Genomic DNA, 27,212 nt, shown 5'->3' with positions numbered 1-27,212 from the left:
ACTTTCTTTTGTCTGTAACCTTCACCTGTCTGAATGGACGAGAAGCAAACAAAGTGAATGCTCCCTCGCTCAGAGACATGTCACTTGGCAGTATCAAAAGGCTCCGTCGCAGTAGATCAACGCCTACGAACACAAGGAACTAGCGCGCACGCCCTAACCAGAACACAATGCCGTGGAGCTGATTACCCACATAAAGGTCCAAACACTAGCGGCGCTTTGCCGGCACTGTTGGATAATGTCTTGTTTTTGAATTGGTTCCTGATAAGATTGTCAGACAGTTTTTTTCCGGAGGTATAAGGGGAGAACAGCTCTTGAGTGGACATTTCAGCCACTTTGTCGCCCGGATCTCGGCAGCAGAACCATGGTTCTCCTCTGCACATTTCGTCTGCCTCTGCTGCTCACCTGCCTGGCAGGTAAGATACCACATTCAACTGGATCTGTTAGTGTTGAGGTCAAATCTACTTCAAGTCAGGAATTACATTTTCTCATGCAAATTTGTAATGGAAAAAAAAATCAGAATTTTTCTGAATTGTCAAAGTAACGAATAAGAAATAGTTTTGTAATGAAAATCCAAATGTTTTAAAAAGAGAAGTGCCTGCATGTAATGTGTATCTAGGTTCTAGGCCATATACATGTGTTATTAATGCTTTATAAGATAGTTCATTTAAAGTGAACCATTGTGATGGCATGGGATTCTTTATCTTTCTGTGTTTCTGTAGGAACACTTGCCAGTGAGAGAGAGAGCAGGGCAGGACATCGGAGGAAACCACACCATGTAAGATACATAAAGTTTCTGGCATCATTTCGAAGTATACAAAATAAATGTATGCCAAAAGGCTATATGCATTAATCATCCATTGTTTATCCTTACACTAACATTATAACATTATGGTGAACAATAAAAAATGTAAATCCACTTCGTCCTAATTTTTTACCATTATGTTTATGACTCAGGGGCTTTTTTTCCGTTCTGTCAGATGGGCCGTCCTTTGTGGAGATCAGTGGGGTGAACACAGTGACGGTGGAGGTTCCCTATGGCTTCCAGTGCTCAGCCAATTGCTTCCCAACTTGCACCTTCACCTGGACCAGAGGAGAGCTCACCACCCAGGGCCCACAGCTCAACCTCCAGCTGAAGGAGCAGGTTCCACCACAGGTCCTGATCTGTATGCCTACAAACCCCACCACTGGGAAGTCCGTGACAGTCAGCAAAACAGTCAACGTGACGTGTAGGCTACTTATAATACGTTTTTATCAATCTAAACGAATATTTAGAAATCATACTATGCCAACAGATGTTATGCTTTTGTGTCTCTACTGCATATCCAAAGGTTGTGGAGCTCTGTTCTACACTCTCCAACCTAATTCAACCGACAATTATTATACGACAATTATTTATTTTCTAGCTGGACCGTCCAATATAAAGATCACAGGTCCTGATATACTGTCCAGTGGAGTGACGTCCAACTTTTCCTGCTCTGCTGATTGCTACCCGTCCTGCTCCTACACCTGGACAATTAGTTCTGAAGCACAAAGCACAGTGACCACCAAATATGGTCAAACCATCTCTGTCACACCTGACTCCTGGGAGATTGCAGAGGAATTGATCTGTGATGCTCAGGACACTGTCTCACTCCTCTACATCTCAACCTATGTCACACCTTACGTGGCCCGTGAGTGGAATTTTTGTCATTTTTTTCAACTTTGGAGTGGTCCATGGAAGTCGCATTGGATAATTATTACTATATTATGTTAGTCATATATTCCGTGTACACTGCATTTTTAGAAACTTCTAAGAGTCTATAATCAATTAAACACATAATCAAGTGTTTACTTCCACCTCTTCCCAGGTGGACCGGGGGCCATTTTGATCACGGGTGCCAGCTCAGTGACAGTAGGAGACACTTACAACTTTGTGTGCTTTGTTGACTGCACCCCCTCCTGTAACTTTACCTGGACATTCAATGGAAAGATCTTCAATGGTGACGAGATCCAGTTGCCAATCTTCCATAAGGGCGATAAGCCCATGGTTGGCAGTAAACTGGTGGTTACGGTTGATGATTACAGGCACAATGAGGCACTGACGTGTGAGGCCAAGAATGTTGCCTCAGGGGTCACTGCTGTTAGCACCAAGATCCTGAGCGTCACTGGTAAGTCAGAGATTTTATGACAAAAGATTTGTCACAAGTCAATATTTAGAATCGGATGTTTGGAGGTGACAGTCCACCATTTTGTAAAAGCCAACTCAAAGTATTTATCTTGGTATCTCTCTGAAAATAAAATGTTCCTCGTTCATTATGTCCTCTTCACCTCTTTTCCACTCCCGTCTTCCAGATCCTATCTCTGTACAGCCGGTGTCCCAGGACAAGCCCTTGGCACACCAGCCCTTCTCACTGCAGTGTGTGGGCTCTCAGAATCCAGCCTCCATTTTGTGGTTAAAAAATGGCCTCCCTGTAGCTGTGTCCGGCAGGGTCAGTCTCTCCCCCAACAATATCACTATGTCTTTTAGTCCTCTGCTCCAGTCGGATGGTGGGCTGTACCAATGCATTGTTTCTCAGGGGGGAGCACTCATCAAAGGGGTTGGGTACCAACTGAATGTCAATTGTGAGTATGCAGAGATAAATTCTATTTATACAGCCATTTTTGCTCACCATACACCAGTATTTCAAGAAAGATCATAAAAGAGATGCAGTTATTTACAGGAGCAATTAGGGGTTAAGTGCCTTGCTCAAAGGCACATCAACAGAACCCTTAGGCTACTTGCAACCCCTATGTGTGTGTGTGTCTGTATGTATATATATATATATATATGTTTACAAGCTAATCATAAAGACATTTCATGACATTTTCCAGATGGACCACTTCAAGCTGTTATCATCCAATCTGGCAAAGGCCCAGTAGGTAAAGTCCTGTATCTCCTGCCTGGATCAAAGACAGCCCTTCAGTGTTCGGCCCTGTGCTACCCCACCTGTACCTACACCTGGATATACAAGGGGAGGCTGGCAGAGATGAACGCCTCCTTCTCCCTCACACCTGAGACAACCATGGACGGAGGACCCCTGAGCTGTGTGGCTTACAACTCAGTAACCAATGACAACAGCACTGCCAATACCTCAGTTGTGTTACTTGGTGAGCAGCAGTTAGATTGTATTTGTCAAAACATATTTCTATGCAGACCTTGAAACTGAATGGTCTTGTCACTGTCATATGAAGCATAAAAAGAGGTAGTTCAGAACGAACAAGCCATTCTAGGTCTAATGTTGACCTTTCTTTCAGATGGACCATCTAATGTGACCATCTCAGGACCAGGTGCCCTAGAGGTAGGGGTCAAGGCCAGTTTCAAGTGTATTGCCCAGTGCTCTCCCTCTTGCAGCTACACCTGGAGTGTGTATGGTCGGACCATGCACGGCAGTGTGGTTGATATAACCATCAACCGTTACGTGGCCACTGAGTCTTTCAGCTGCGAGGCACACAACACGATCACCGGGAAGACAGCAACAGCCAATGAGACACTCAGTGTCACAGGTATGGTCAAACTACTATGATCCATCAATTTAATTGTTGGTCTTATAACACTTCCTACTACTCCATTCAACTGGGGACGGCATCTTCGGTAATAATTGTCATGCAACCGGCCAGTTATTGCCATAATTTTAATTTTAGTATGAGCTTGAAATGTATCATTATGCACATTTGAAAATTAGCTACACCAAACCTAGTGAATACAACACAGCTTGGGTGAAACACACATCTCAATAAAGTTGACCGCTTGGAACTTTTGAAAATGAAGCTTCTCTCGACCGTGCCGTCTTGCTCGTAAAATGATTACCAACTTCAGAGTTCATGAAAAACTGCTATTGGGTAAACTGTTAACTGAGTAAAAAGTTGAATCCCCTGTGCTAAAATATAGGTATTAAGACAACGCACACTTTGCTTATACTTCACAGTTATTCTCCATAATTGTCAGTTACACGCCAATACAATTATTGTGCAAGCCCTACATGTGTAGTAGACATGCCACAAAGTTCAGTCAGCTATTAACATTTCTCCCCTTATTACCAAAGATTCTCACTGGTGTGGATGTTGAGAACAGTCAAGAGAAGAATTCCATTCAATGGCGGTGGGGCAACAACGCAATCCAACAGTGTCTTTATCTTGTACTGTTGTCTGGAAAATGTGTGCTTTGTTAATGCAGTTTGACAGACTTCCTGTAATTTGTTTATTTTCCACATTATGTATATTTTGCCAACTTCTTAGTCCATGTGTAGATGACACCAAAAAAAACTATATTTTATTTTACAGTTAACATGTGAAAACTTTATTTGCTGAAAAGTGTCTTCTCCATATCTGCACTTTCAGTGAACATCAATAAAGGTTGTCAATTTATTAGGTATGCACTCATTCACTGCAATTAATGTCTTGGAGATGTACGGTCCTGGACAGAAGAATTGAAAATAACACAAATGTTTTGCCTTTATTCATATTTCAGTTCTCATGGCTTTCTAAGAGTAGCAGATGCATATTTGAACTAATCCCCATATGGTTCTGTTGGGCCGCAGTCAGATAGAACATACTTGTTTTGGCCATGCAGAGTAACTACTGTTCTCATAAGGATGAAACTTATATATGTTGAGCCATAGGGAAAAAAATAAAACAGTATTACATCAAATGTTACAGACCTTCCAACATGGCAGCCGAAATTAAGTGATGCATTGTTGCGTACATACAGCAATGTTTGGATTAGTAACATGGACTAGAGCATTGAAAAACTCCAAGCGATTGCTTGCTGAAGTAAAAAAAACAATTTTGCTCTCCGTGGCGATGTCCATTTTTAGGGTTCTGCACTCACGTCACACTCCATACTTCTTTTGCAGGGCTCCTACTGAAGCATCCTCAAGTCCAGCTTGACGAAGAAAGTCAAACAATTCTTGTAGAACTAGAAAAAAAAAGAAAAAAATTGCCATTATCAATGTCATAATAATTTTGCATTGGGGTTAAATAATGTATCACAAACTGGGCCAGGTCAACAACCAAATCGGTACCCTTCTTCTCAGGGTTGGACATGAACATTACAGCCATATCGAACCGCCTCACACCGGCCAGATTCCTGAGGATCTCCAGTATGACAGGTGGCTCTTCCTTCCTTCATTTGATAAGGAAAATGTGACAGTCACATTTCTTGTAAGAGCCATAACATTCGTAATGGCATGGTATTTGTACAGTACTTACTTGATGTAGAAGCTTTGTAACGTCCTTAGAATCTGATTGAGCATGTCTGGTTCAAGAGAGCTCTGGAAGATCTTTGCATAAGCCTGAGGCTGGATTTGCTAAAACAACACAAACATCAGTCCTTGGTGGCATCTACATGCTTTTCTCAGCAGAAAAGACAAATCTCATTGTATGGTGATTTGTTAGTGTACAAATAGAACCCCAAACAAGAGATGAGGTCTCTGCTGAAGAATAGATGATCACAACAAGACAGGCATCCAAGATAAGATATAGCCCATTAGTAGGGCACATCATTAGCAACCATTTTGTATAGGCTATACCTAAAATGTTAAATAAAAAAGGACATTAATAACCCATATTGTTTATTTATTTTCCCCTTTGAACTTAAAAAAAGCTTTAAAAAAAAGCTATACAAACGGACCAAATAAACTCACACGGAGTTTTGTTCCATGATTGGTTAAGAGATATACATAAAACATGACATACACACACAATCAAATTGTTCAAATCAATAATTTAAGTTGACTAAAAGGGACACAAATGACTTACTGTTACTAAGTACGTTTTTCGAGAGACAGTTTGTGATTTGCACATATGACATTTGAAAAGTCTATTATTTTGGATGTGTAATATTGTGTTTGTCATCATATTTTAATTCCACACCCACCTTCAAATACTTGTAGATGACTTCAGGGCCATTTCCAATCTTCCTTAGGTCTGCCTCTAGCTGGAAGCTGTTGGTGGGGGCAGGAGGTACGAGCTCAGTTGATGGTGTAGCAGGCGGTTCTGTTGGTTCACTGACAGTTGCCTCCCTGTGCTGCTGTGTCTGTGCTCTCACAGCATACCCTACAGGCCCTCTGAAATAAGAAAACAGCCTCATCAGTGGTGTTATTGTCAAAAGTCTAACTATTGACAAATGTTCTATTCAAAACGAACTAAAAACATGCATTAACAAAATCCTCAAGCCGTTCGGCAATTAAACAATATCTCTTACTTGACAGGGGAATGTGAGGGGAGGTTTGATGTTTCTTCAATCTTCGGGATCTTAGCACTGGGGGAGGTAGAGGGGGGTGAGGCCTGACCCTCTCTCACGGTGTCTGCAATGGAGGTGGTCTTCTGGTGCCTAACACGGGGGGCTGTGGTTGAAGTCAACACAGCCGAGGACTCCTCCTGGACCAGGATCTTTCCACAAACCTCTTCAATGTCCACTCTACTCAATGGCTTCTGGGATAAGGAAATCCAATAGGAACATTGTCGTGTGTCAATCTTTCAAGCCAAGTTCAGAAACAGCCTACCGAAAATATTTTCCTGTTTTATCTGAGTGACTCACGGTTGACTGCAGGTCAGGTGGTTTGTTAATTGGCTGTACTGTTCTCCGCTGTGCATGCTCTTCTGTTGCCAGCAGACCACTGGTGTCCATGTCCTAAGAGCAGAGAGAGGCTATGTCAATGATTTGTCAACAAAGACAACAGGTCTAAGAACATTAACACAAAAACCATAGTGAGCATGGAACCACATACGTACAATTGCAATCTTCTTCATCTCATAAAATGCCTGCTTGTTTCCTGGTTCTAGCTTCAGGACCTCCTCAAAATCTATAATAAAAATAATAAAACATGACATAATAAACAGTTCCATGACTACTGCTACCATTCACACAAAGACTTCAACCTGCTCAAGGTAGTTACATAGAAACATGCCTAGCCTATACAAAATGGTTGCCTACTAATAAGATAGGCTGTGTCTACTGTACCTTCTTTAGCTTGTTTGAGCAGTCCCAGAGCAGCCCTGGCTGTTCCTCTGCGGGCAAAGGCCTTTGAATAGGTGCCATCCAGGGCTATTGCTTTACTACAGTCCTCCTCAGCCTCTTTATATCTAAGGAGAGAATTAAGCTTAATCAATGCACAGCTTTGACAGAATTTACACTTTTCCAATACTCTCTTATCCTGCCTTCCCTGCTGCTTACCTCTGCAGCTTTAAGTAAGCCATGGCCCGGTTGGCAGGCAGGAGGACGTTGGTGCTGTCCGCTTCCATGCCCTTGGTGTAGTCCACTACTGCAGCCTCATACTTCCCCTCTTTGAAGTATGCATTCCCCTGAAAGAGTCAAGGTTTAGTGTCGTGGTAACGATTTAGAAAGCAATGCACACACCTGTGGTATGTCTTCAGCACTGCAGCGTCTCAGAGTCACTGGGTAACTGGTACCCAATATGTAGCGGGCCTACTCTAACAGCAAAAGATAAGTGTAGCTGGTGTCTCTACCCTGTCTTTCTGCACCACCGCCTCCTGTCTCCTCTGCTGTTCGTCCATGAGCTGCTGTTGCTTGACGTCCACCACAGGTGGCGTCACCACTGCAGCCTCTGGGCTTTCTGCCTTTCCACCCAGTTTAGCAATGACCTACCGATAGAGGAGAGGTTAGAGTGGATCAGGGAGGGGGATACAGAGGTACAGTAATAGATCCAACACCAGAATGTCTCACCTCTTTGCATTTCATCACTTCCTTCTGTGCCTCCAGGTTCCCAGGATCCAGCTTGAGAACCATTACATAATCTAGGAAGGAAGCAGATATAGTTTAAGTGACCTATTCTAAGATAATACAGCATATAAAAACTATACATCCTCTGCTGGCATTCTACCCATTTGAAAACATGTTTTGTTGTGCTACTATTACTCCTCACCTTCTAGGGCAGATTCATAATGTTGCAGGGCGAATCGAGACGCTCCTCTTCGTGCAAATGCTTTGAAGTAGTTACTGTCCAAAGCGATGGACAAGTTGCAGTCAGACTCGGCAACAGCAAACCTGACAGACAGAGAAATATGAATTCTCACATTAATGTTGTCATTTCAAATGTTATATATAGCTTATTTCCTTACATGTTGCTTACTTTTTGAGTCTGAAGAAGCAGGCAGCTCGGTTTGTAGGCAGAACGGGGTTATAAGGGTCTGCGCCCATGCCTCTGGTGTAACACTCAATGGCATCCTCATACTTCCCTTCTTTGAACAGCTGATTGCCCTGAAAAACAATTGTCAAACTCAGTACAGCAAATATAAGATTTTGCAATCTATACATACAATAAAGTAGTAATATTTACTGACTACCGACTGAGTATTATTGACTACTACCATCAATGACTGGTGATAGTTGCTAGAGGCCCCGATGGTGGTATACTGTATGGGTAATTGTCTAGGATTTCAGAGGCAACTTTCTAGTCCTACAGACATCTAAATCACAGCATACTGCAAACAAATGCCCAGTTTGCAAGTCTGTTCCTTGAATTGACCTTCAATGGTGGTCATTGTGTCATCATAAAAATAATAAGTCATATTTTAAAATGACAACATTTACATGAGAAATCATATTTCTGAATGTGTCAGGTTTGCTGTGGCTGAGTCTGACTACAATACTATGAGTGTGGAGTCGTACTTTCTCCTTCTCAGCAAGCACCTTGTCTTGGTCAGTAGCAGGAACCCCAGAATCCTCAGACTCAGAGTCATTGGACTCAGCAGCGCTGTCCTCTTTATCCATGGACTCCAATACCTTGTCCTACCAGAAGACAACAACAAAAAACACCCCAAGAAATGGTTAGTGTAACAGCAAGCAGTACATTCTGTTTAGCATGGTGCACTGCTGCCATTCAGTTTAAAACCATATACTTAGGTTAAACTCACTATTGAAATCAAAGGAGAAACAGGCAAGATCCACCTAATCCATTACCACATCAAATTTGTCCCATGACTGATAGTCATGAGACTTTATCCTGCGTGCTTGTTTTGGTTCAGTCTTTGCATTGTTGTCTGATGCCTTCTTTTTCTCCCTCTTCTTTTTGTAGTTCTTGTTTCGCACTGGTGGGAGGCTTTTCTAAGGCAGGAATACATAGGTCAGGATCTTTCTAACATAGCACAATCTCAACGGCAAATATAAAATATACACATTTTCAAGTGTTACATACTTGAGACTCGCTAAAGCTCCCAGTTCTTAGTTGCTCATCCTTCCTCTTTATGACAGTTTCCCAGCTGTCAAGATCTTTCATGAAGTTATGCAGGTCCTCTGCATTTTGTCGCATTTGCAGTTCCAGTTCAATGGCTTTGTTTTCAGACATGCCTACCTGTCAAATACATTGAATATACTAGGTTGACAAAACAGGAGATAGGATCACTTTCATTTAATATGTTAGTAAGCTAGCTACATCAAGTCAACGGGGACATAAACAATAAAACACTATCTTTATTGACGTTACTCAAACTGTGGAGCTAGTAACATCACGCTACTGGTGACTAACTACTATAACACCAAGGAGCTAGCTACAGTTGAGACATTAGATAGTCACGGCTGTCTCGCAAAAGCAGCCATTTATAGCTGGTAGCTAGCTAGTTGCCTAAGCGAACGCAACGCTTTTAACGAGTTTCGACCTGGATATAAGACCTGATTACATTATAATATTTGAGTACCTGTTCCTTGCGTCCCAAATTGATTGTAATTTATCAGTTTAAGTTTAAACGAGGCTTACTAGCATTTAACGTTCGCTACAAACTATCACCATACTGTCGTTTTCTGTTTGTGTTCGGCGCCATGACAGCATGTCCTCTTCTTCGATGGGGTTTAACTGCGGTTGGCAACCAATACATTTTGCATTACTGCCACCTACTAGACTGGAATACTCCCCTATACTTTGCTTATTAAAAAATTAACAAACACAACACTCACAAAAAAAGTACAACCACGCTACTCCAGTATTTAAATCTATTTAGTTCTTCCTCAGGCCAACAACCTGAAAGGATGGGACATCACCACTTACCCTGTAACTCGCCTGATGTCAAGTCTCACACACCCAAATACCTCTCAGCAGCTGCCACCACAACCTACATCTTCTGCGACTTACGTTCCATCCCTGCAGTACAGTTGATAACCATTGCTATAAAATGCCAAATATGTAAATCTTACTGAAAAATGTGTAACTTGTTGGCCTATCTACTACTCACACCACTTCTCTCAGGATCTGTCCCCCTTGACCCATCTTCCTCTACTTTCTTTACTGCCTCAGCATATGACAACTTTTCCACAGGACACTTCTGATCCACAGCCCCATGGGCACCCCTACAATTAGCACATACCACTACTTTCCCCAATGCTACACATTCCTTTGACTCATCTGTAACATAATGCATTTGGCACAAAAGCCAGTACAGGATAACGTACATAACCTAACATCACTGTCGGGCAGACTCAAAATCAGAACTCAAAAGAACCGAAAATGACGCTTCTATTTTAACCACTCACGACACCTCGTCTGTCGCACCAAACGACGAGCATCACAAACATTGGGAATCTTCCCCTTCAGCTGGTCAACCTTTTACTGCTACTCCAGTAATCACTCCTTTCAAATGGCACCCATTTATTGAGAGCAAAACAACTTACATTTCTTGGCCCCATTCTTTTTAACGCGGAGCGTCTTCTCCCTCTGACCAGCAGAAACAAACAAAGACCACGTCTGGTTACCTTCGAAGATTCCACAGCACCCAGCTCTGTTTTCACCCACCCTGAAACCACAAATGGATCAGCGAAAGGGCACGGGTCCCCTTTTTCCAAAAACTACACTCCTACTGTAAGACATCTTTATCCCGGTGTCCACATTTCTCGGGCTGGTTGAATTGGAGGGGGGCGATGACCAGATCAATAGCAAAGGCGGTAGTTGAGTTTCTTCAGAAGTGTAACCTTAAAAAAGAGAATCTTCAGGGTATTGGCACTGATAATGCGTCCGTGATGACTGGGGTGCACAAGATTTTAAAGGAAAGATGTGCATTGCCCAATTTGGTACTCATCTGCTGTGTGTGCCAGTCTTCACAATTGGCTGTCTGTGCAGCATCCAAAGAAACCATCCCTAGGAGTGTTGAGTACTTAATCAGGGAAACCTACAACTGGTTTTCGATTTCCACAAAACGGCGCGAGGCGTTAATTGTGGCCAGAAACCCCTGCAGATCACCAAAGTGTGTGCCACACGTTGGCTATCGATTGAGCCTGCGGTAACTCATATATTGAGCCAGTGGGAAGAACTGAAACTCCACTTTGAGTTGACCAATGCAGGTGAGCGTTGCTACATGGCTGATGTGCTCCACGCCATGTACATGGACAAGACCAACTATGTCTACCTGATATTCTTGAAATCAATCCTGTCCGACGTACAAGTTGCAGTGACGTCATTTGAGGGTGAGCAAACAGATCCTGTCAAGCTTTTGGACAATCTGGTACACCTTTTAACATCAATTTGCAACAAAGTAGTCAACCCTATGGCAAAAATGGATGTCCTGAAGGATGCCATTGATGGACATCTCAGTCCATCACCATACCTTCGGTACCTTTTCGAGAGCACGGTGTACCAACTCAGTCTTGCGCCAGAGGACAAAAAGGTCATTCGGAGACAGTGCATCAACTACATTGTTGCTTTAAGCAAGGAGCTGCAAGCAAGGCTCCCAGACAACCTAGAAGTCTTGCGAAACATGGCCTTGTTCAGTGTTAAGGAAACGCTAAAGCACAATAAAGGCACCACTGAAATTATTAAAGTAGCTGGGCTACTGGGATACCAGCCCCAAACAATTGATCAAATTGTTTCCAATGGAGAAACATCCATCTGTTTAGGTGGGACTCAACTGAAAATACAGTCGAGTTTTGGAGTGAAGTCAATAACTACACGGACTCTTCCGGGTCAAATCCATTTGAAGAACTGTGCAAAGCTGCCCTCACTGTCCTCTCCTTACCACACTCAAATGCGGAGGTTGAACGGCTGTTCAGCCAAACGAGTGTGGTCAAGTCAAAGTTAAGAAATAGAATGTCACTTCACACTCTCAACTCCATACTCCTGGTGCGGTATGGACTGAAGCTGGCTGGTGATACCTGTTACCAGCATAAACTACCAAGTGAAGTTCTGCAGCAGTTTGGCACCACAGCAGCATACAGATTTAAGGCCACTCCATCCTCTACTGCTGGTTCCAGCTCCATGACAATGCAGGTGGACAGTGAAGATGAAGAGGATTGCCAATCTATGATTCATCATATTTACAGTACGTACGCAAGGACTGGACTTTCTGGAACTGGCGGAGACACACAACTGATGGTGGTAGTGTGTACTGCAGTGTGTGTGAGAACAGTGGCAATATCTGGAGGAGACCATTGAGCATCTAGCTATCCAAGCAGCGCAACAACCTGGAGAGAGCTGGAGAGAGTTGCCTAGCACATACCTCATTATTTGAGTTAAGTTGCTTGTTCAATGAGATAGCATATATACCTTGCTATTAGCCTGTACCTATAAATGTTGATCAGTTAGGTAACATGTTAACTAACTACCAATACACTGCTTAAAACTTTAATGGTTCAGAATGTGTAGGTTTACTAGTTAAAAAGAAAATAAATAAAATGTAATTGTTCAATAATGTGCAATTGTTCAATAATTCAATGTGTTGTGTTTAAAAATAAAAATGTGATCATATAAAATGTGTTGTGTTTATATTACTTTTACAAATAAAAAAATGTATGATAATAAATAAACAAATCTAAACTAACAAATGAATCCTACAGACAAAGAACCATTTATGTGACAATTTTTTCATTTTAAGATAATCAGTTATTTTTATATTATTAATTGTGTGTACCACATTAGGTGTTTTATGGTTGACAAATAATTCACCCATATCTTCCAACAACTATTTATATTTTTTTGTTATTTCAAATAATACTTTTTTTATTGCCGTTTTAATTTTTAGAATGTGGAAGAACAGTATATCTCCAGTGATGATTTCAGTTTGTGGAAGAACAGTATATGTGACATTTTGCATGACTCTTGTAAGATGTCCTTTTTTAACACCTGATATGACGTTTAAAGTACTTTCAAGTACAGATGCCCTTCATGTAAATAACTTAAATGCAATATGCAGTTAATTCATTTGTATGGAGGTTCATTTAAAGGTGGTCTATCAACTTTGGCACTGATGACTATTCTTAAAAGTTGAGTCATGAAATCTTAGTCTCATTTAAAATGAAGCCCTCAATGTGAACATACCATAGAACTACAAAAATAGAATACAATTAAATTAATTCAATCAAAACAAGCACAACTTGTAAATATCAAATATGGATCAATGTGATGTGCCAATATGCATGTCCATTATGCAGGTCCCGAAGGTCAATATTACAAAACGTTCAGAAAACCATTCTCTTTGCGTTTAACACTATGATCAGCAATTAAGTTGTGAATTGTGTTAAACCCATGCTAAAGGCAAGAAATGTCCTTCTGCACTGAGGTGACAGCAGTAAATAAGTATTAACTGCTTAGAGTTAATGCTAAATGTGGTGACAGAAAGACATACTGTACATTGTAATGAATAAAAAAAGGGAATCAAGATCAAATGAACTCACATACTGTATGTGATGACTTATTTGTTTTTAATTCATTCAGATTAAAAAAGGGTCAAATGATCACACACAAAATAATTATCAACAGAACACATTGTACATAACATTTTCTACACTAGGAACAACATCTTAAAATTAAATTAATTCAATATATTGTGCTGGTTCAAATCATACACAAATTGATTCACATAGAAAACACCTACGATACATTTCATTTCCTACAATAGGGGTGACATGTCTTCTGAAATGTATACAGATTCAACATACTACAGTATACAGGTTCATGGGATCATAAACTCACAGAAAAAACAGTTAATTATGTAGCTTGGTTTAACAACAAATGATTCACTCTGCAGTGATTCATAAAAAGAGCGTGCAGCAGCTGGCAAGGAGTTCAGCATGGTCATCAGATCTTGGTACTTTTTTTTTGATGGGCAGAGGACTCTCATATGCTCTAGGGTAGCGGCTTGCAAAATAGGGAGGTTGAGGTGTAGCTCCTTGTTTTGGTTTGGAGATCAGCCACGATTTCCATCCCTCAAATAGTCTGTGGCTCTGTCTGGTGTACAGATTCCAAGGATCCTCAACTGAAATTAGAACAGAAACATTTTAAGTTCCTGACATCAATAACAACTTTCACAGTCAAGCATTAGGATATTTTATTGTTAGAACAACATGTTTCATGTTGATGGGATGTTATTCTCTGTGCAATACCTGTGACTTTTAACCACCTCACTGAGGTGATCTGTAGTCCAGCTGGTCGCTTGAGGACAGAATCTGGGAGGTGCCTGAAGTCTTCACATTGCATCCTCATCACCTTGAATGGTTTTGCTGGTTGTGCTTCAAGTATCATCTTTGAAACATCATCAGGTGTATGAAGGACTGACACCTTGCGCCTCTTCTCGATGGTGGCAAAAGATCGATCACAAGGAAGAAAAGAATGACCAGAGACCATGAACTTCTGCTCAACTTGGGTAAAGTAACCCATAGAGACGAGCATCGACATCAGATTGAGCATCCGCCAGTTGTTATTCTGCCCACAGCATCTGTCACTGAATATGATCAACTTGCACCTCTGGTTTGGTGAGTGGCGTGAATTTTGTCTTCACCCACTTCATTATGCAGCTTGCCACCTCAATGGACCCTCGGTGCGCAATCCCCTCATGCCAAACACACATGTATGCAGGATCTTCTTTTCCAAGTTCCTGGATGCAAAAGTTAAAATTTGACAGCTGCCGCTGGTAGTAGACATTGGAGTGGGTCAGATTAGGGGTGTACATCACCCCCTGTAGATCCACAGAAATGACATGGCAGTCAGCATTGGCTTTAGCCCACTCAGTGTCACTTTGAAGCTGTGTGTAGGCCTTTTCGATGGTGCAACTCACTTTCAACTGCAATCTTCCTCTTCTCCTCTTCAGATGTTGCTGCTGACATCTTAGTGAAGAATGCGTCACATTTGCCACAGGTGTCACTCCTGGGTTGGCCAAAATTGAGACTCTGCTGTTTGAAAATGTCCCTATAAACCCAGAATTTTGCAGATGATGTGGTATTCTTCTCTTTGTAGAGTCGGTACATTCGCCAACAAATTCAGATCAGGGCTGAGGTATTCTCTGTGTACATCCCCCTTCATCCGAGAGTAGTGGTTCTGGGTTCTTGGGAAAGATAGAATGTGCTCCTTGATGCCCTCTTTCACTGTAGCATGTATCCGATGTGGCCTGTAAGGAGACAACAAGGTGTTGTTAAACTTGTATTCTCTCAATGGTCTAGGGACCTGCCTTAGAGTGCAACTGCGTCGCTATAACCGGGGTACAAATCCTGGTCACGCCATTGCCGCCTGTAGGGCGGCGAGAATTAGGCCAGTGCTGTCTGGTGGGAGGGGGAAGGTAATCGGCACTCAGTCCTCAATGCTCAGGTGGTAGTTGGACAGCTTAGTTACCATCATTTTGTTTAAAAGTAATAAACATTTTTACATTTTTGTTTCAGAATTCGCTATTCATCCATTCGATACTCTATGTTAATGTTTAGAAGATTGTTTAGAGCACTGCTATAGTGAAATAATCCAGGCTGGAATCCATAGCGCATTACCTATTGCTATGCTTCCATCTTCTAAAGTAGCCTGATCTGGAGACCCTGCAACCTCACCTGACTCAGCTAACTTTTCCTGAATAACCTGACCAAAACAATTACATTTCAATTAGCAGGTTATTAAAAACTAGTACAGAGAATACAATATGTTTGTAATTGATATTCATATAGACATTAATTCATATTTTCACTTGCCTGAAGACAGCTGTGTTAGCTGGAACACTGACATGAAAGTAACCTTGCACACATTCAATCTCTGGCCTGCTTGCTGTACATGGTATTTGAAGGTTTGTTTCCGTCGTTTGTTCTCCTTTGTATCCTCAGGTTTACGTCTCCGTTTCACCTCATGCTGCAATAAAAATTGACAATGATGAATTCAGAATTTAATATACTGTAGCACATTCAGGATATTGCTTGATCAGGACCTCCATCTTTCACGCACTCCCAATCTATACACAGAATGAGTTTGTATTGCACCATTGTGTAACACAGCACTTTTAGAGTTAACGTTAATGTACGTATCAAAGTTAAACTATGCAAGTGTTCAATATAGCTATTATAATAATAGGCGTTTTGTCTTATTTCTAACCTGTTCTAAGCCGGAGAGAATCAACGCTTGTTGTTTCTCGTATGGGACAGTGTAGAAACTGTTGAACAGATGCAGCTTGCGTTCATCAGTCAACTTTCCACAATCCTTTCTGCACGTCGTGGAACACGCTCTTCCCTGCAGGATACAGTGTAACTAGCTAGCTACTGTAGCCATGTCGAATCAGCCGGTGGATGGAGAAAAAGTAGCTTAGCTATGTTTCTTCTATAATCTAGCAATAACATTTGTAACGATAATGTATGAGTTAGTAGGCAACGAACTTTAGCTAATATGTTTTCTCTATAGTTAAAAATTAGACAACCCAGAACATACATGTTAGTTACTGTACTCTATAGCTAGCTAGCTTGATTGTTTGATATACGGTTCTTCCACATACCTCTTTTGGACAGCTTTTCCCAGTTTTTTCTTGACCCTTACGATTTGTATAGGGATTTCCTGCATCCCGTAAGATCTTCCTTTGCCTGTCTTTCCATTCTTTTAGTTTTGTTTTACGTTTCTTTCCCACATTTCTGCGATTTTCATCAGCAACAGAAAGGTTGTGCGCTTGTCCTTCCATTCTGAGTGGTGCACATAAACGGTTATTCCACGAGAGCCTATCTTTAAATTTAAAATTATTGTTAATTAGCGCGTGGAAAGCTTGTGAAACCGGTTCACTATAGAAAAATGGTGTCCAATAATGATTTTTCATGTATATCTCTTTTTTTTATTTTTTTAAATGTCACATATATGGTTCTTCGTCTGTAGGATTCAAATGTCAAATCATGTTTTTCGCCGAGATGGCCAGTCAATTTGAGTAACGTTATTGTGTATTCTGTGTAATGACGCAGTTTTACGTTACTACGTCACGCAATGACATCCAACGTCATTTAGCAACTTTTAGCAACAAATCGACCTGCCTCTAGCAACTTTCTCTGAAATTTAGTTGGCAACACTGTACCGAACGTGCACGCAGTTAATGTCACTTGCCAATGCATGGAGTAATGTGTTTCAATAAACCTAGTTTGTAATTATTTTATAAAAAGCAAATGTATTTTCTATAACTAGCTAGCAACAATGTTGTCGCAGACATTAATTGAATCTTTCACCTCTGGTTTACAAGGTAAAAATAGTTTTATACTGGATATTCTGTTTTCTCTTGTCAATAGTTATTGATCCAAGCATGCCTTGACTATGAAAATGGTATATTCTGAATCAGCATGGATATAAAAAAAATGTGTGGATTTTTCTCCATACATCTCTTTCTCTCATATATATGCACACCGTGTAAGAGCTATTGATGATTGAAAAACGAATATCTAATATCAAACTACTTTTACCTCAGTCTGGTTTACCACGTGATTTGAAAAACAGAACGACCTCTCGTTGCTAGGCTGTAAGTAGCTATTTTAGGAACTATTTTCATGCAATGGATCAAACTGAACAGCAAGAAGAGGACTATGGATATAACCTATTCCCGGAGAGGAATTCGGGAAAGTTCCAAAAGGGATCGATAGCAGAAAGCTTGTTCACTTTCAATCACAAATGTCAGGTCATGCTACAATTCGCAATGGAAACAAGTAAGCTAACAGGCTAGCAAGCTGATATGTCTGTCATCCTCAAATATATCGCATGGCAATCGTTAGCTAGATGACCGTGTAACCATTGATGCCATGTTTCTAGCAAGCTTAGCTAGCCAACTAGCTAGCAATCGTTGGACAGTAAAGAGACTGTCATGAGTAAAGCCAGTTAGCTATAAGCTAGTTGTTGAATGACCTGATGGCTGTCATGGTGCATAACCGATTAGGCCTAATCTCATTCTATCTCCCTTTCAGGTCCATATGCAAAGCTTCTCCTTGGAGCCATGAAAAGCTCAGGATGGTAAGTGTCAGCCAGCCACTATCATCATCAATCACAACTCAACAAGGCTGTCAGCTGCCATAATTCTTCTTCTTCCTCCTATTAGTTACCAGCAGACTAGACACTGTAATGCGTATTGCTGCCTTTCTCAGGCTGGAGAGTGAAAAACACACTTCATTATATAAATAGCCTAGGTGCAAGCAGATGGAATAAAGAAACCACAACAGCTTCCTTTCTATTTTGCTCCGCCTGTCATTTGAGCCCAAAATAGTTACAAGCGAAAATGTGGTTACACCCAATTTAGTCAGCTCACAGAAAAATATCCTCATATCCTCAGCATACTGTCTGCTATAACATAACATGCGTCACAGTAGTACAGTCTCTACCTCCCCACATTCCTCAGACTTGCCATCTGGGTGTTTCTCCACTAACAATAACTCACTTCCCAATCCACAATGCCCCAACCTCAGCCTCATCAACAGAACCCCATCCCTCCTTTCCCTCCCCAGATACCTACTACCCTTCCTCTTAGAATTCTGGACAGACAAAAACTTCCTACCCCGCTCCTCTCTCTCACACTCACGTTGCCACTCCTGGTCAACACCTTCGCTATGATGCTCCTACATTCCATCCCCCCTAATGGGACCACCACATCTCCCTCCTGAAAGCGGCCTTTGCCACCATATCGGCTGCTTCGTTTCCTCCTACCCCAACATGAGTTGGGACCCACAGAAAACCTACCTTGCAGCCTTTCTGCCCCACCTTATAAAGATCCATCATCAGCTCTATTATCAGGTCTGGGTGTGCCTTTGACTTCCCTTCTCTCAGTGCACTTGGGTCAGATAGCTTGGCCTACCTCTTCTCACTCCAGTTCCCTCTCCCCATTCCCATGCCTCTCCTAACAGACACCTTGCAGGGTGAGATGATACATGCCCCTGCAATTTCATCCCATAGTGCAATGCCAGCTTAGCTAGTTGTAGCCTCAACGGAACCTCCTCCATTTCAGTCAACAACACAGGGATAGGGGTAGTTTGAAATGCCCCACAGCACAACCGCAGCGCAATTGCCTGTACCACATCCAACATCTGTAGTGTTGTAGCCAAACCTCCATGAATTTGAATGCCTTGACCCAGTCCAGCAGTCAACCACACATTTCAAGCCCTTGCACAACCTTCTTTCTTTTAAATCACAAAATTACAAACTTGCTCTTTGCTGCTTAAATTCTAAATCCCCACTTATCTGCCCAATCCACCACCTTTTCCATTGCCTCTTGCATCTTCTGGACCACAAACAGGATATTCCTTCCTCTTTTCCAGAGCGCCCCATAATCGGAAAACAGGGAAAGGCCCAAACCAGGCCCAACATCCTGGAACATGGCATTCACCATTTATGTTAAAGAAAACTGGACTAATTACACTTACCTGCGGTGTCCCATTCTCTATCCCCACTAACTCAGAATAAGCTCCACCAACTTCGACCTGTGTGGTCCGGTTCTTGAAGAAATCCTGGATCCAATTAAACAGCAACCACTCACCCCAGCAGAATATAGCTCCAGCAGCAGTCCCCCTTTACAGAGCATGACGTATGCCATTTCAATGTCCAGAAACAACACCACCACTCCCTCCTTGTTGGCCAGTGCCTTCTTTATATCACAGTCCAGTACTAGCACTGAGTCCATAGTACACCTTCCTAACCTAAAACCACTCTGGTACGAGGAAAACATACATTTACTCTCAAACATATGTACTAATCTGTCTGTGACCATTCTTTCCATTACTTAACACAGTACAGAGGTCAATGCTATGGGTCTGTATGAACCCGGGTGTGATGCATCTTTTCAGGGTTTTACAGTTTGTACCACTAAGACATGTTTCCACAGTGCTGGTAATGCCCCTTCTTCTCCTACTGTATTCATTAACGCCAGTACCTCCTCCAGTACCAAATCATCCAGGTATTTAAGTTGCTCATAGCATAGCCCATCTAATCCCATGGCTGTGTTTCCTCCTTGTATCACCCGGTGCAGCTCATTCATTGCAAAAAACACGTTACTCGGGTCTAGCTGCCATGACACTGATTTATTGTACACTGAACAAAAATATGAACTTAACATGTAACGATTTCAGATTTTGCTGAGTTACAGGAAATCAGTCAATTTAAACGAATTCATTAAGCCCTAATCTACAAATTTCACATGACTGGGAATACAGATATGCGTGCATCTGTTGGTCACAGATGCCTTTAAAAAAAGGTAGGGACGTGGATAAGGAAACCAGTCAGTATCTGGTATGACCACCATTTGCCTCATGAGGTGTGACACATGTCCTTTGCATAGAGTTGATCAGGCTGTAGATTGTGGCCTGTGGAATGTTGTCCCACTCCTCTTCAATGGCTGTGCGAAGTTGCTGGATATAGACGAGAACTGGAGCACGCTTTTGTACACGTTGATCCAGAGCATTCCAAACATGCTCAATAGGCTTCATGTCTGGTGAGTATGCAGGCCGTGGAAGAACTAGGACATTTTCAGATTCCAGGAGTTGTTTACAGATCCTTGGGACACGGGGCCATTATCATGCTGAAACATGAGGTGATGGCAGCGGATTAATTGCTTGACAATGGGCCTCAGAATCTCGTCATGGTATCTCTGTGCATTCAAATTGCCATTGATAAAATGCAATTGTGTTCATTGTCCATAGTTTATGCCTGCCCATACCATAACCCCACTGACACCATGGGGCACTCTGTTCACAACGTTGACATCAGCAAACCACTCGCAAACCACACGGCACTACACACGCTGTCTGCCATCTGCCCGGGAACAGTTGAAACTGGGATTTGTCCGTGAAGAGCACACTTCTCCAGCGTGCCAGTGACCATCGAGGTGAGCATTTTCCCATTGAAGTCAGTTATGAAACTGAACTTCAAAACCCTGGTGAGGACGACGAGCATGCAGATGAGCTTCCCTGAGATGGTTTCTGACAGTTTGTGCAGAAATTCTTTGGTCGTGCAAAACCCATGTTTCGTCAGCTGTCCAGGTGGCTGGTCTCTGACGATCCCGCAGGCGAAGAAGCCGGATGTGGAGGGCCTGGGCTGATGTGTTTACACATGGTCTATGATTGTGAGGCCAGTTGGACGTACTGCCAAATTCTCTAAAATGACATTCGAGGCACTTATGGTAGAGAAATTAAAATTGTATTCTCTGGCAACAGCTCTGGTTAACATTCCTGCAGTCAACATGGCATTTGCACGCTCCCTCAAAACTTGAGACATGTGTGGCATTGTATTTTGTGACAAAACTGCACATTTTAGTGGCCTTTTATTGTCCCCAACACAAGGTGCACCTGTGTAATGATCATGCTGTTTAATCAGCTTCTTGATATGCCACACCTGTAAGGTGGATGGATTTTCACTAGTGCTCACTAACAGGGATGTAAACAAATTTGTGCACACATTTTGAGAGAAATAAGCATCTGTGCTTATGGAAAATTTCCAGGATCTTTTTTTCAGCTCATGAAACAGGGTACAAACATATTACATGTTGCGTTTATATTTTTGTTCAGTATAATTGTAAGACAGACATTACAATTAGAATAAGACATATTGTACGGCTTTAGTCACATGAACAGAAGTCAAGCTCTAACCACAGGGTAGCCTAGTGGTTAGAGTGTTGGACTAGTAACCGGAAGGTTGCAAGTTCAAACCCCCAAGCTGACAAGGTACAAATTTGTTGTTTTGCCCCTGAACAGGCAGTTAACCCACTGTTCCTAGGCCGTCATTGAAAATTTGAAAGAATTTGTTCTTAACTGACTTGCCTAGTTAAAAAGGTAAAATAAATAAAATTATAATATGTCATTACAGTTTTGCTACATTATCTATTATATTATACACGGAGTGTACAAAACATTAGGAACACCTTCCTAATATTGAGTTGCACCCCCTTTTGCCCTCAGTACAGCCTCAATTAGTTGGGGCATGGACTCTACAAGGTGTCAAGTGTTCCACAGGGATGCTTGCCCATGTTGACTTCCAATGCTTCCCAAAGTCGTCAAGTTGGCTGGATGTCCTTTGGGTGGTGGACCATCGTTAATACACAAGGAAACTGTTGAGCTTGAAAAACCCAGCAGCGTTGCAGTTCTTGACCCAATCAAACCGATGTGCCTGGCACTTACTATCAAAGGCACTTAATTATTTTGATTTGCACATTCACCCTCTGAAGGGCAAACATACACAATCCATGTCTCCTCCCATTCATCTACACCAGTGGTATTCAAACCTTTTCAGCGGGACCTCATTTATTTTGCCTGAATTTCTGTGGACCCCATTTTCCCCCAAGAAAATTCAGATTTTTTTACATTAACAAATATCCTTAAATTCATTGCATTTTCATCTCTTATCAAAATGAAAATAAACCAATAAATATATTTACTCTGTGCATTGTCCCATACAATAATCTGTACTCTTAATGTATTATGTAAATTATTTATTTTTAATTGGCGACACCAGTGCAGTTCCTTAGTGGGGTCGTGACTCCGACTTTGAATCCCACTGATCTACACTGACGTGGATTTAACAAGTGACATCAATAAGGGATCATAGCTTTCACCTGGTCAGTTTGTCATGGAAAGAGCAGGTGTCCGAATGTTTTTTTCTTTTTTCTTTTTTCTATTGTGTTATTTACTGTACGCTTGTTTATTCCATGTGTAACTCTGTGTTGTTGTTTGTGTCGCACTGCATTGTTTTATCTTGGCCAGGTGGCAGTTGTAAATGAGAACTTGTTCTCAACTAGCCTACCTGGTTAAATAAAGGTGAAAGGGAAAAAACAACAACAAAAAAACGATATTTTGTACAGTCACTGTAGGTAACACAGGGGTGTCAAACTAATTATACTGGGGACCGAGTGTCCTTACTAATTACTGACCTTAATTCATCAGTCATGTACAGGGGTGGAGCGAAAACCCGCAGACACTCTGCCCTCTGTGGAATGAGTTTGACACATGATGTAATAGATATATCATGATGTTTTTTCCCTTCTTTTTCTTCCATGCTAATGTACATTTGACATCATTATGCCACCCCTTTGTGAAGTATTATCCTGTCTCTTCAGTGCAGTGTACAAAGATAGACATTTCTCCTGTGAAGACTGTGATGGGACTGTCAGTGGCGGTTTTGATGCAACATCATCACAAGTAAGACAGCTAGAACCGTTACCTTTGTGTACAGGTTCACATGCTACACTGTGTACTTTGTATCATATCTGCAAGATACCAATTGTTTTCCCCCTTCCCATTTCTAGATTGTTTTGTGTCAGAATAATATTCACCAGCAGTCCCACATGAACCGGGTGGTTACACATGAGCTCATCCATGCCTTTGACCACTGCCGGGCGCATGTGGATTGGTTTAACAACTTCAAGCACTTGGCCTGCTCAGAGGTGAGACCAAGAGATAAACGTGCATGTTATGAGGAAATGAATTGTGTTTGTGCTCAGTTTTAATTGTGTTTTATAGGAAGTCATGTTAATTGTTCGGCTCTTTTTTTCTTCTTTTTTTTTCAGATTCGAGCAGCCAATCTCAGTGGGGATTGCTCTTTCCATAATGAGGTATCCAGGTTCAACTTTGGCCTCAAGAAGCACCATCAGGTAATATCTGGAGATCATGTGAATTCACTGCAAACAAAATTATTCTTATTTGTATGTATTTCAGTCAAAACTGCTATCCTTCATGGTATAGTGTAACGGATGTGAAACGGCTAGCTTAGTTAGCGGTGGTGCGCGCTAAATAGCGTTTCAATCGGTTACGTCCTTTCTCTCAGACCTTGAAGTAGTAGTTCCCCTTGCTCTGCAAGGGCCGTGGCTTTTGTGGAGCAATGGGTAACGATGCTTCGAGGGTGACTGTTGTTGATGTGTGCAGAGGGTCCCTGGTTCGCGCCCGGGTATGGGCGAGGGGACGGTCTAAAGTTATACTGTTACAATAGCATAACATGATTTTTTTTTTTCATCCCGTGGAATGTTGTTTGAATTGACAACCTGTTTAGTTGAAACTGTAGTACAATGTAATAACAAGTATAGCACTGCCTTTTTCAGTGCTTAGTGATTAACAAGAAGTGCTAATGATGGCCAATATTCACATGAAGAACTTCCTACCTAACCCATTTACTACTACCTATCAGGAATGTGTTCGGGGACGTGCCTTGCGTTCCATCCTTGCTGTTAGGAAGGTGAGCCGAGAGGAGGCAGAGAAAGTGGTAGACGAGGTATTCGACACCTGCTTCAATGACCACGCCCCTTTCGGCCGCATCCCACATGACAAGAAGGACGCCAAGTTTGCCTACAGAGATTTTGAGAACCGAGATCGGTATTCCGCAAACCTTTAATGTGTTATTACGTGTACAAATTAATTGTATTTTAATTTCCATGGGTGCTATTGTGAGGATCCTTGCAGAAACCTGGGCAACCTACCTACCACTGCCCTTAGCAGAATGACTGTGTCAAAAATTTTATGAAATTACCTCCTGAAGGGAAATATTCAGAGTTCTTTCTCTCTGTCATTTAAATGAATCAAAGGATATAATAATTGATATGTTTTTATGGCACACTTTTGTGGACTCTAATGCTAAAGAATGTGATGGAGTGGTTTCCTTTTGGATATTGATACATTTGGCAAATATTTTTTGGTCATACTTTTACAGCTGTTCCAAAGTTGGTGTTTGTGAAGGGTATATGATGCCTGTAAAACTTATTTCAAGACTGAAAGGTGGGGACACATTTCCAAGGGGGACTGTCCACCCCTCTACTCTGCCATGTGGACATACAATGACTGAGAACTGGGAGTTCACTGTTAATATATTTTATTGTACTGTACTGAATGAGTCAACTTGTTGAAATAAATATTTGATTATTATGAATATGATATTGAGCCTTGATTATTATCGCATTTATGAATTGACAAGTTTTAAAAAACGAATTCTACAAAGTGCTCAGTTAATACAAGTTACATTAAACAGACACTGCATTCCCTGAAGACAGTATGAAATCTAAATAAGCATGTTTCATGTTATCAAGAAGCATGCATTAATTAATGTCAGCATCATTCCTTTATCCATCAGATGAGCAAATCATTTATCCATCAGATGAGCAAATAATTTATTGAACAAGTTGTACAAGTGATGTTACTTCTCAAGACCATATACAGCGCCTTCTGAAAGTATACACACCCTTTGACTTTTTCTACATTTTGTTGTGTTACAAAGTGGGATTAAAATATAAAAAATAAAGCATCTTCATTACATATGTATTTATTAACCCCCTGAGTCAATACATGTTAGAATCACCTTTAGCAGCGATGAAAGCTGTGAGTCTTTCTGGGTGAAGACGCTGCATGTTCAATCTGACATCTGCATTGGCCGTGCAGCATTTGTGGTGATATGGCTTTCGCAGAAATCATGGCATTCATACTTCTTGTGCTTCGCCGAGCAGCTCAGAGCTGTTGTAAAGGAAATGAGTTTGTGTTTATACAGGACCTCCTGCTCTCACCTACCGTCAACCAGTCATGTCTATACGGAGCCCTCCACCGCACGCCGATGCGGTAGAGCTCAATTTTGCCTCCGCGAGGCTCCGCAATTGAGTCACACAAGCCATACTGCGCCTACGACCACATCTTTGGATCAACATAAATTGTCTCCAAATCTCGAATAAGAGTTTTGCATACCTGGATAACACAATGTTTGCACATCATTCTTTTTAAAATTCTTCAAGCTCTGTCAAGTTGGTTGTTCATCATTGCTACACAGCCATTTTTAAGTCTTGACATAGATTTTCAAGCCAATTTATTAAGTCAACACTTTATAGTAGGCCACTTAGGAACATTCAATGTCGTCTTGGCAAGCAACTCCAGTGTCTGTTGGAAAGCTGACGGTACCAGATTTTCCTCTTGGGTTTAGCCTCTTCTTAGCTTTATTCAGTTTTCTTCATTTATTTATTTTTACTCTCAAATCCTTGCAGATGACAAGTATGCCCATAACACGATGCAGCCACTACCATGCTTGAAAATATGAAGAGTGGTACTCAGTGATGTGTTGTGTTGGATTTGCCCCAAACATAACACTTTGTATTCAGGACATACATTTTTATGACATTCACTGCGGAGGAGGATCCTCCCCTTCCTCCTCTGAGGAGCCTCCACTGATTCTCACCTATATTTTAAGGTACACTGTTGTCCTCTGAATGTCAGTGCAGCTGAGGCCTCTCTTTCTCAGTGTGTGGGGGGGGGGGGGGGGGGAAGTAAAACAAAAAACGTATTCCCCAGACAGATGATGGCAAACACTACCTCTACATCTTATAAACTTCCTCTGTAAAATGTAACTGGGGACATTTTTATAGGACATTAGCATTTTGAGAATCCGTTATCCTTCTTTGGATTAATGAGGAACGGTTACGCGGGAATTAGCCTCATAATCTTCCCACACCATATACTGCATATGGTGACTCTCAGGCTATCGCAAAGAGTCCAGACATCGACTACGACATTTTAATTGTAATTAGAAATAGTGTGGTGAAAGTTACACTGTACTTGTCTTTAATGTATACTCCACCAACAGGCACTACAGAGGGCATATATTTTACATGGGATCAAACAACAAGAAGAGTTGGTTGAATAAGACAAAGAAAAGAAGATTAGGTTTATGTGTAGTTTATGTGTATGTGTAGTTTGCAAAAAATGACACCCTCATAGGCAAGCAGGGGATTAGTGTTGACTGCATAATAACTAGTAAACAACAGCAGTTAGAGGATATTATCCAAAGGACTATAGGAATACCACACAATAAAATATACTGCCATTCATATAAAACAATACAATTACTTGTAGAATTATTAACTTAACTATGTTAATTGCCATATTGAACAACACTGTGCTTTGTGACATGATCCTTTTTTTCCCATACATACACCTGAGTATGTGGATTTCTGACTTTTATACTTGTTTGAATGGCTGGTGTAATTTGTAATCTAATTCAATAGGTCCTTCCTTTATGGTATTTTCCCCAAATCTGCCTCATGTAAAACAA

At 41.4% G+C, this 27,212-nt stretch overlaps 3 protein-coding genes and 1 long non-coding RNA gene across 14 annotated transcripts; 2 read left to right on the top strand and 2 right to left on the bottom strand.

Moving 5' to 3' along the window:
- The first annotated feature begins 318 nt into the window (after nt 1–318).
- On the top strand, nt 319–4,386 carry LOC109910259 (hemicentin-1-like). Its single transcript, XM_031797961.1, has 9 exons — nt 319–413; nt 720–775; nt 978–1,226; nt 1,404–1,670; nt 1,848–2,147; nt 2,332–2,601; nt 2,851–3,126; nt 3,274–3,522; nt 4,062–4,386. The coding sequence occupies exons 3-9, from the start codon at nt 1,166–1,168 to the stop codon at nt 4,082–4,084; spliced, it is 1,446 nt and encodes a 481-aa protein (XP_031653821.1). The 5' UTR covers nt 319–413; nt 720–775; nt 978–1,165; the 3' UTR covers nt 4,085–4,386.
- On the bottom strand, nt 4,292–12,703 carry LOC109910314 (RNA polymerase II-associated protein 3). 10 transcript variants are annotated; one of them, XM_020509466.2, is made up of 17 exons: nt 10,640–12,703; nt 9,174–9,329; nt 8,939–9,082; nt 8,648–8,767; nt 8,109–8,236; nt 7,902–8,023; nt 7,703–7,773; nt 7,486–7,620; nt 7,193–7,320; nt 6,980–7,101; nt 6,751–6,821; nt 6,557–6,649; nt 6,221–6,450; nt 5,894–6,083; nt 5,227–5,324; nt 5,040–5,140; nt 4,292–4,933 (listed from the first exon to the last, which is right to left on the bottom strand). In XM_020509466.2, exons 1-17 carry the CDS (start codon nt 10,652–10,654, stop codon nt 4,848–4,850), a joined length of 2,010 nt encoding a protein of 669 aa, XP_020365055.1. In that variant the 5' UTR covers nt 10,655–12,703; the 3' UTR covers nt 4,292–4,847. The 10 variants fall into 10 exon arrangements, with proteins under 10 accessions (XP_020365055.1, XP_031653820.1, XP_031653818.1 ...); XM_031797960.1 differs by lacking the exon at nt 10,640–12,703 and adding an exon at nt 10,020–10,050 and having other exon boundaries at nt 8,669–8,767; nt 8,893–9,082; XM_031797958.1 differs by lacking the exon at nt 10,640–12,703 and adding an exon at nt 9,673–9,831 and having other exon boundaries at nt 8,893–9,082.
- A 913-nt stretch (nt 12,704–13,616) lies between these two features.
- LOC109910072 (uncharacterized) lies at nt 13,617–17,388 on the bottom strand. Of its 2 annotated transcripts, XR_004204252.1 has the most exons (4): nt 16,693–17,388; nt 16,299–16,433; nt 14,339–16,058; nt 13,617–14,211 (listed from the first exon to the last, which is right to left on the bottom strand). It is a non-coding gene; the product is annotated as an uncharacterized LOC109910072 (long non-coding RNA). The 2 variants fall into 2 exon arrangements; XR_004204251.1 differs by having other exon boundaries at nt 16,299–17,387.
- Nucleotides 17,389–17,584: 196 nt separating this feature from the next.
- Nucleotides 17,585–25,057, top strand: LOC109910319 (mitochondrial inner membrane protease ATP23 homolog). Its single transcript, XM_031797921.1, has 6 exons — nt 17,585–17,872; nt 18,128–18,173; nt 23,254–23,335; nt 23,443–23,580; nt 23,704–23,787; nt 24,318–25,057. Exons 1-6 carry the CDS (start codon nt 17,722–17,724, stop codon nt 24,519–24,521), a joined length of 705 nt encoding a protein of 234 aa, XP_031653781.1. The 5' UTR covers nt 17,585–17,721; the 3' UTR covers nt 24,522–25,057.
- Nucleotides 25,058–27,212: the final 2,155 nt, after the last annotated feature.

This window comes from Oncorhynchus kisutch, linkage group LG19 (assembly GCF_002021735.2).
Source record: "Oncorhynchus kisutch isolate 150728-3 linkage group LG19, Okis_V2, whole genome shotgun sequence".
NCBI lineage: Eukaryota > Metazoa > Chordata > Actinopteri > Salmoniformes > Salmonidae > Oncorhynchus > Oncorhynchus kisutch.
The sequence above is the reverse complement of the archived record's forward strand: the minus strand, read 5'-3'. Positions and strand labels throughout refer to the sequence as shown.

What these genes read in the sequence shown, in the direction of transcription:
- LOC109910314 (XM_020509466.2), bottom strand. An exon ending in GGAGCTTTAGCGAGTCTCAA is followed by an intron (nt 9,083 to 9,173) that starts GTATGTAACACT and finishes TTCCTGCCTTAG; the next exon opens with AAAAGCCTCCCACCAGTGCG. An exon ending in TTACAAAGCTTCTACATCAA is followed by an intron (nt 5,141 to 5,226) that starts GTAAGTACTGTA and finishes TATCAAATGAAG; the next exon opens with GAAGGAAGAGCCACCTGTCA.
- LOC109910259 (XM_031797961.1), top strand. Translation starts at nt 1,166, where the DNA reads ATGCCTACAAACCCCACCACTGGGAAGTCCGTGACAGTCAGCAAAACA. An exon ending in CAAAACAGTCAACGTGACGT is followed by an intron (nt 1,227 to 1,403) that starts GTAGGCTACTTA and finishes TTTATTTTCTAG; the next exon opens with CTGGACCGTCCAATATAAAG. An exon ending in TGAGACACTCAGTGTCACAG is followed by an intron (nt 3,523 to 4,061) that starts GTATGGTCAAAC and finishes TTATTACCAAAG; the next exon opens with ATTCTCACTGGTGTGGATGT.
- LOC109910319 (XM_031797921.1), top strand. Translation starts at nt 17,722, where the DNA reads ATGGATCAAACTGAACAGCAAGAAGAGGACTATGGATATAACCTATTC. An exon ending in ACAATTCGCAATGGAAACAA is followed by an intron (nt 17,873 to 18,127) that starts GTAAGCTAACAG and finishes TCTCCCTTTCAG; the next exon opens with GTCCATATGCAAAGCTTCTC. An exon ending in TTGATGCAACATCATCACAA is followed by an intron (nt 23,336 to 23,442) that starts GTAAGACAGCTA and finishes TCCCATTTCTAG; the next exon opens with ATTGTTTTGTGTCAGAATAA.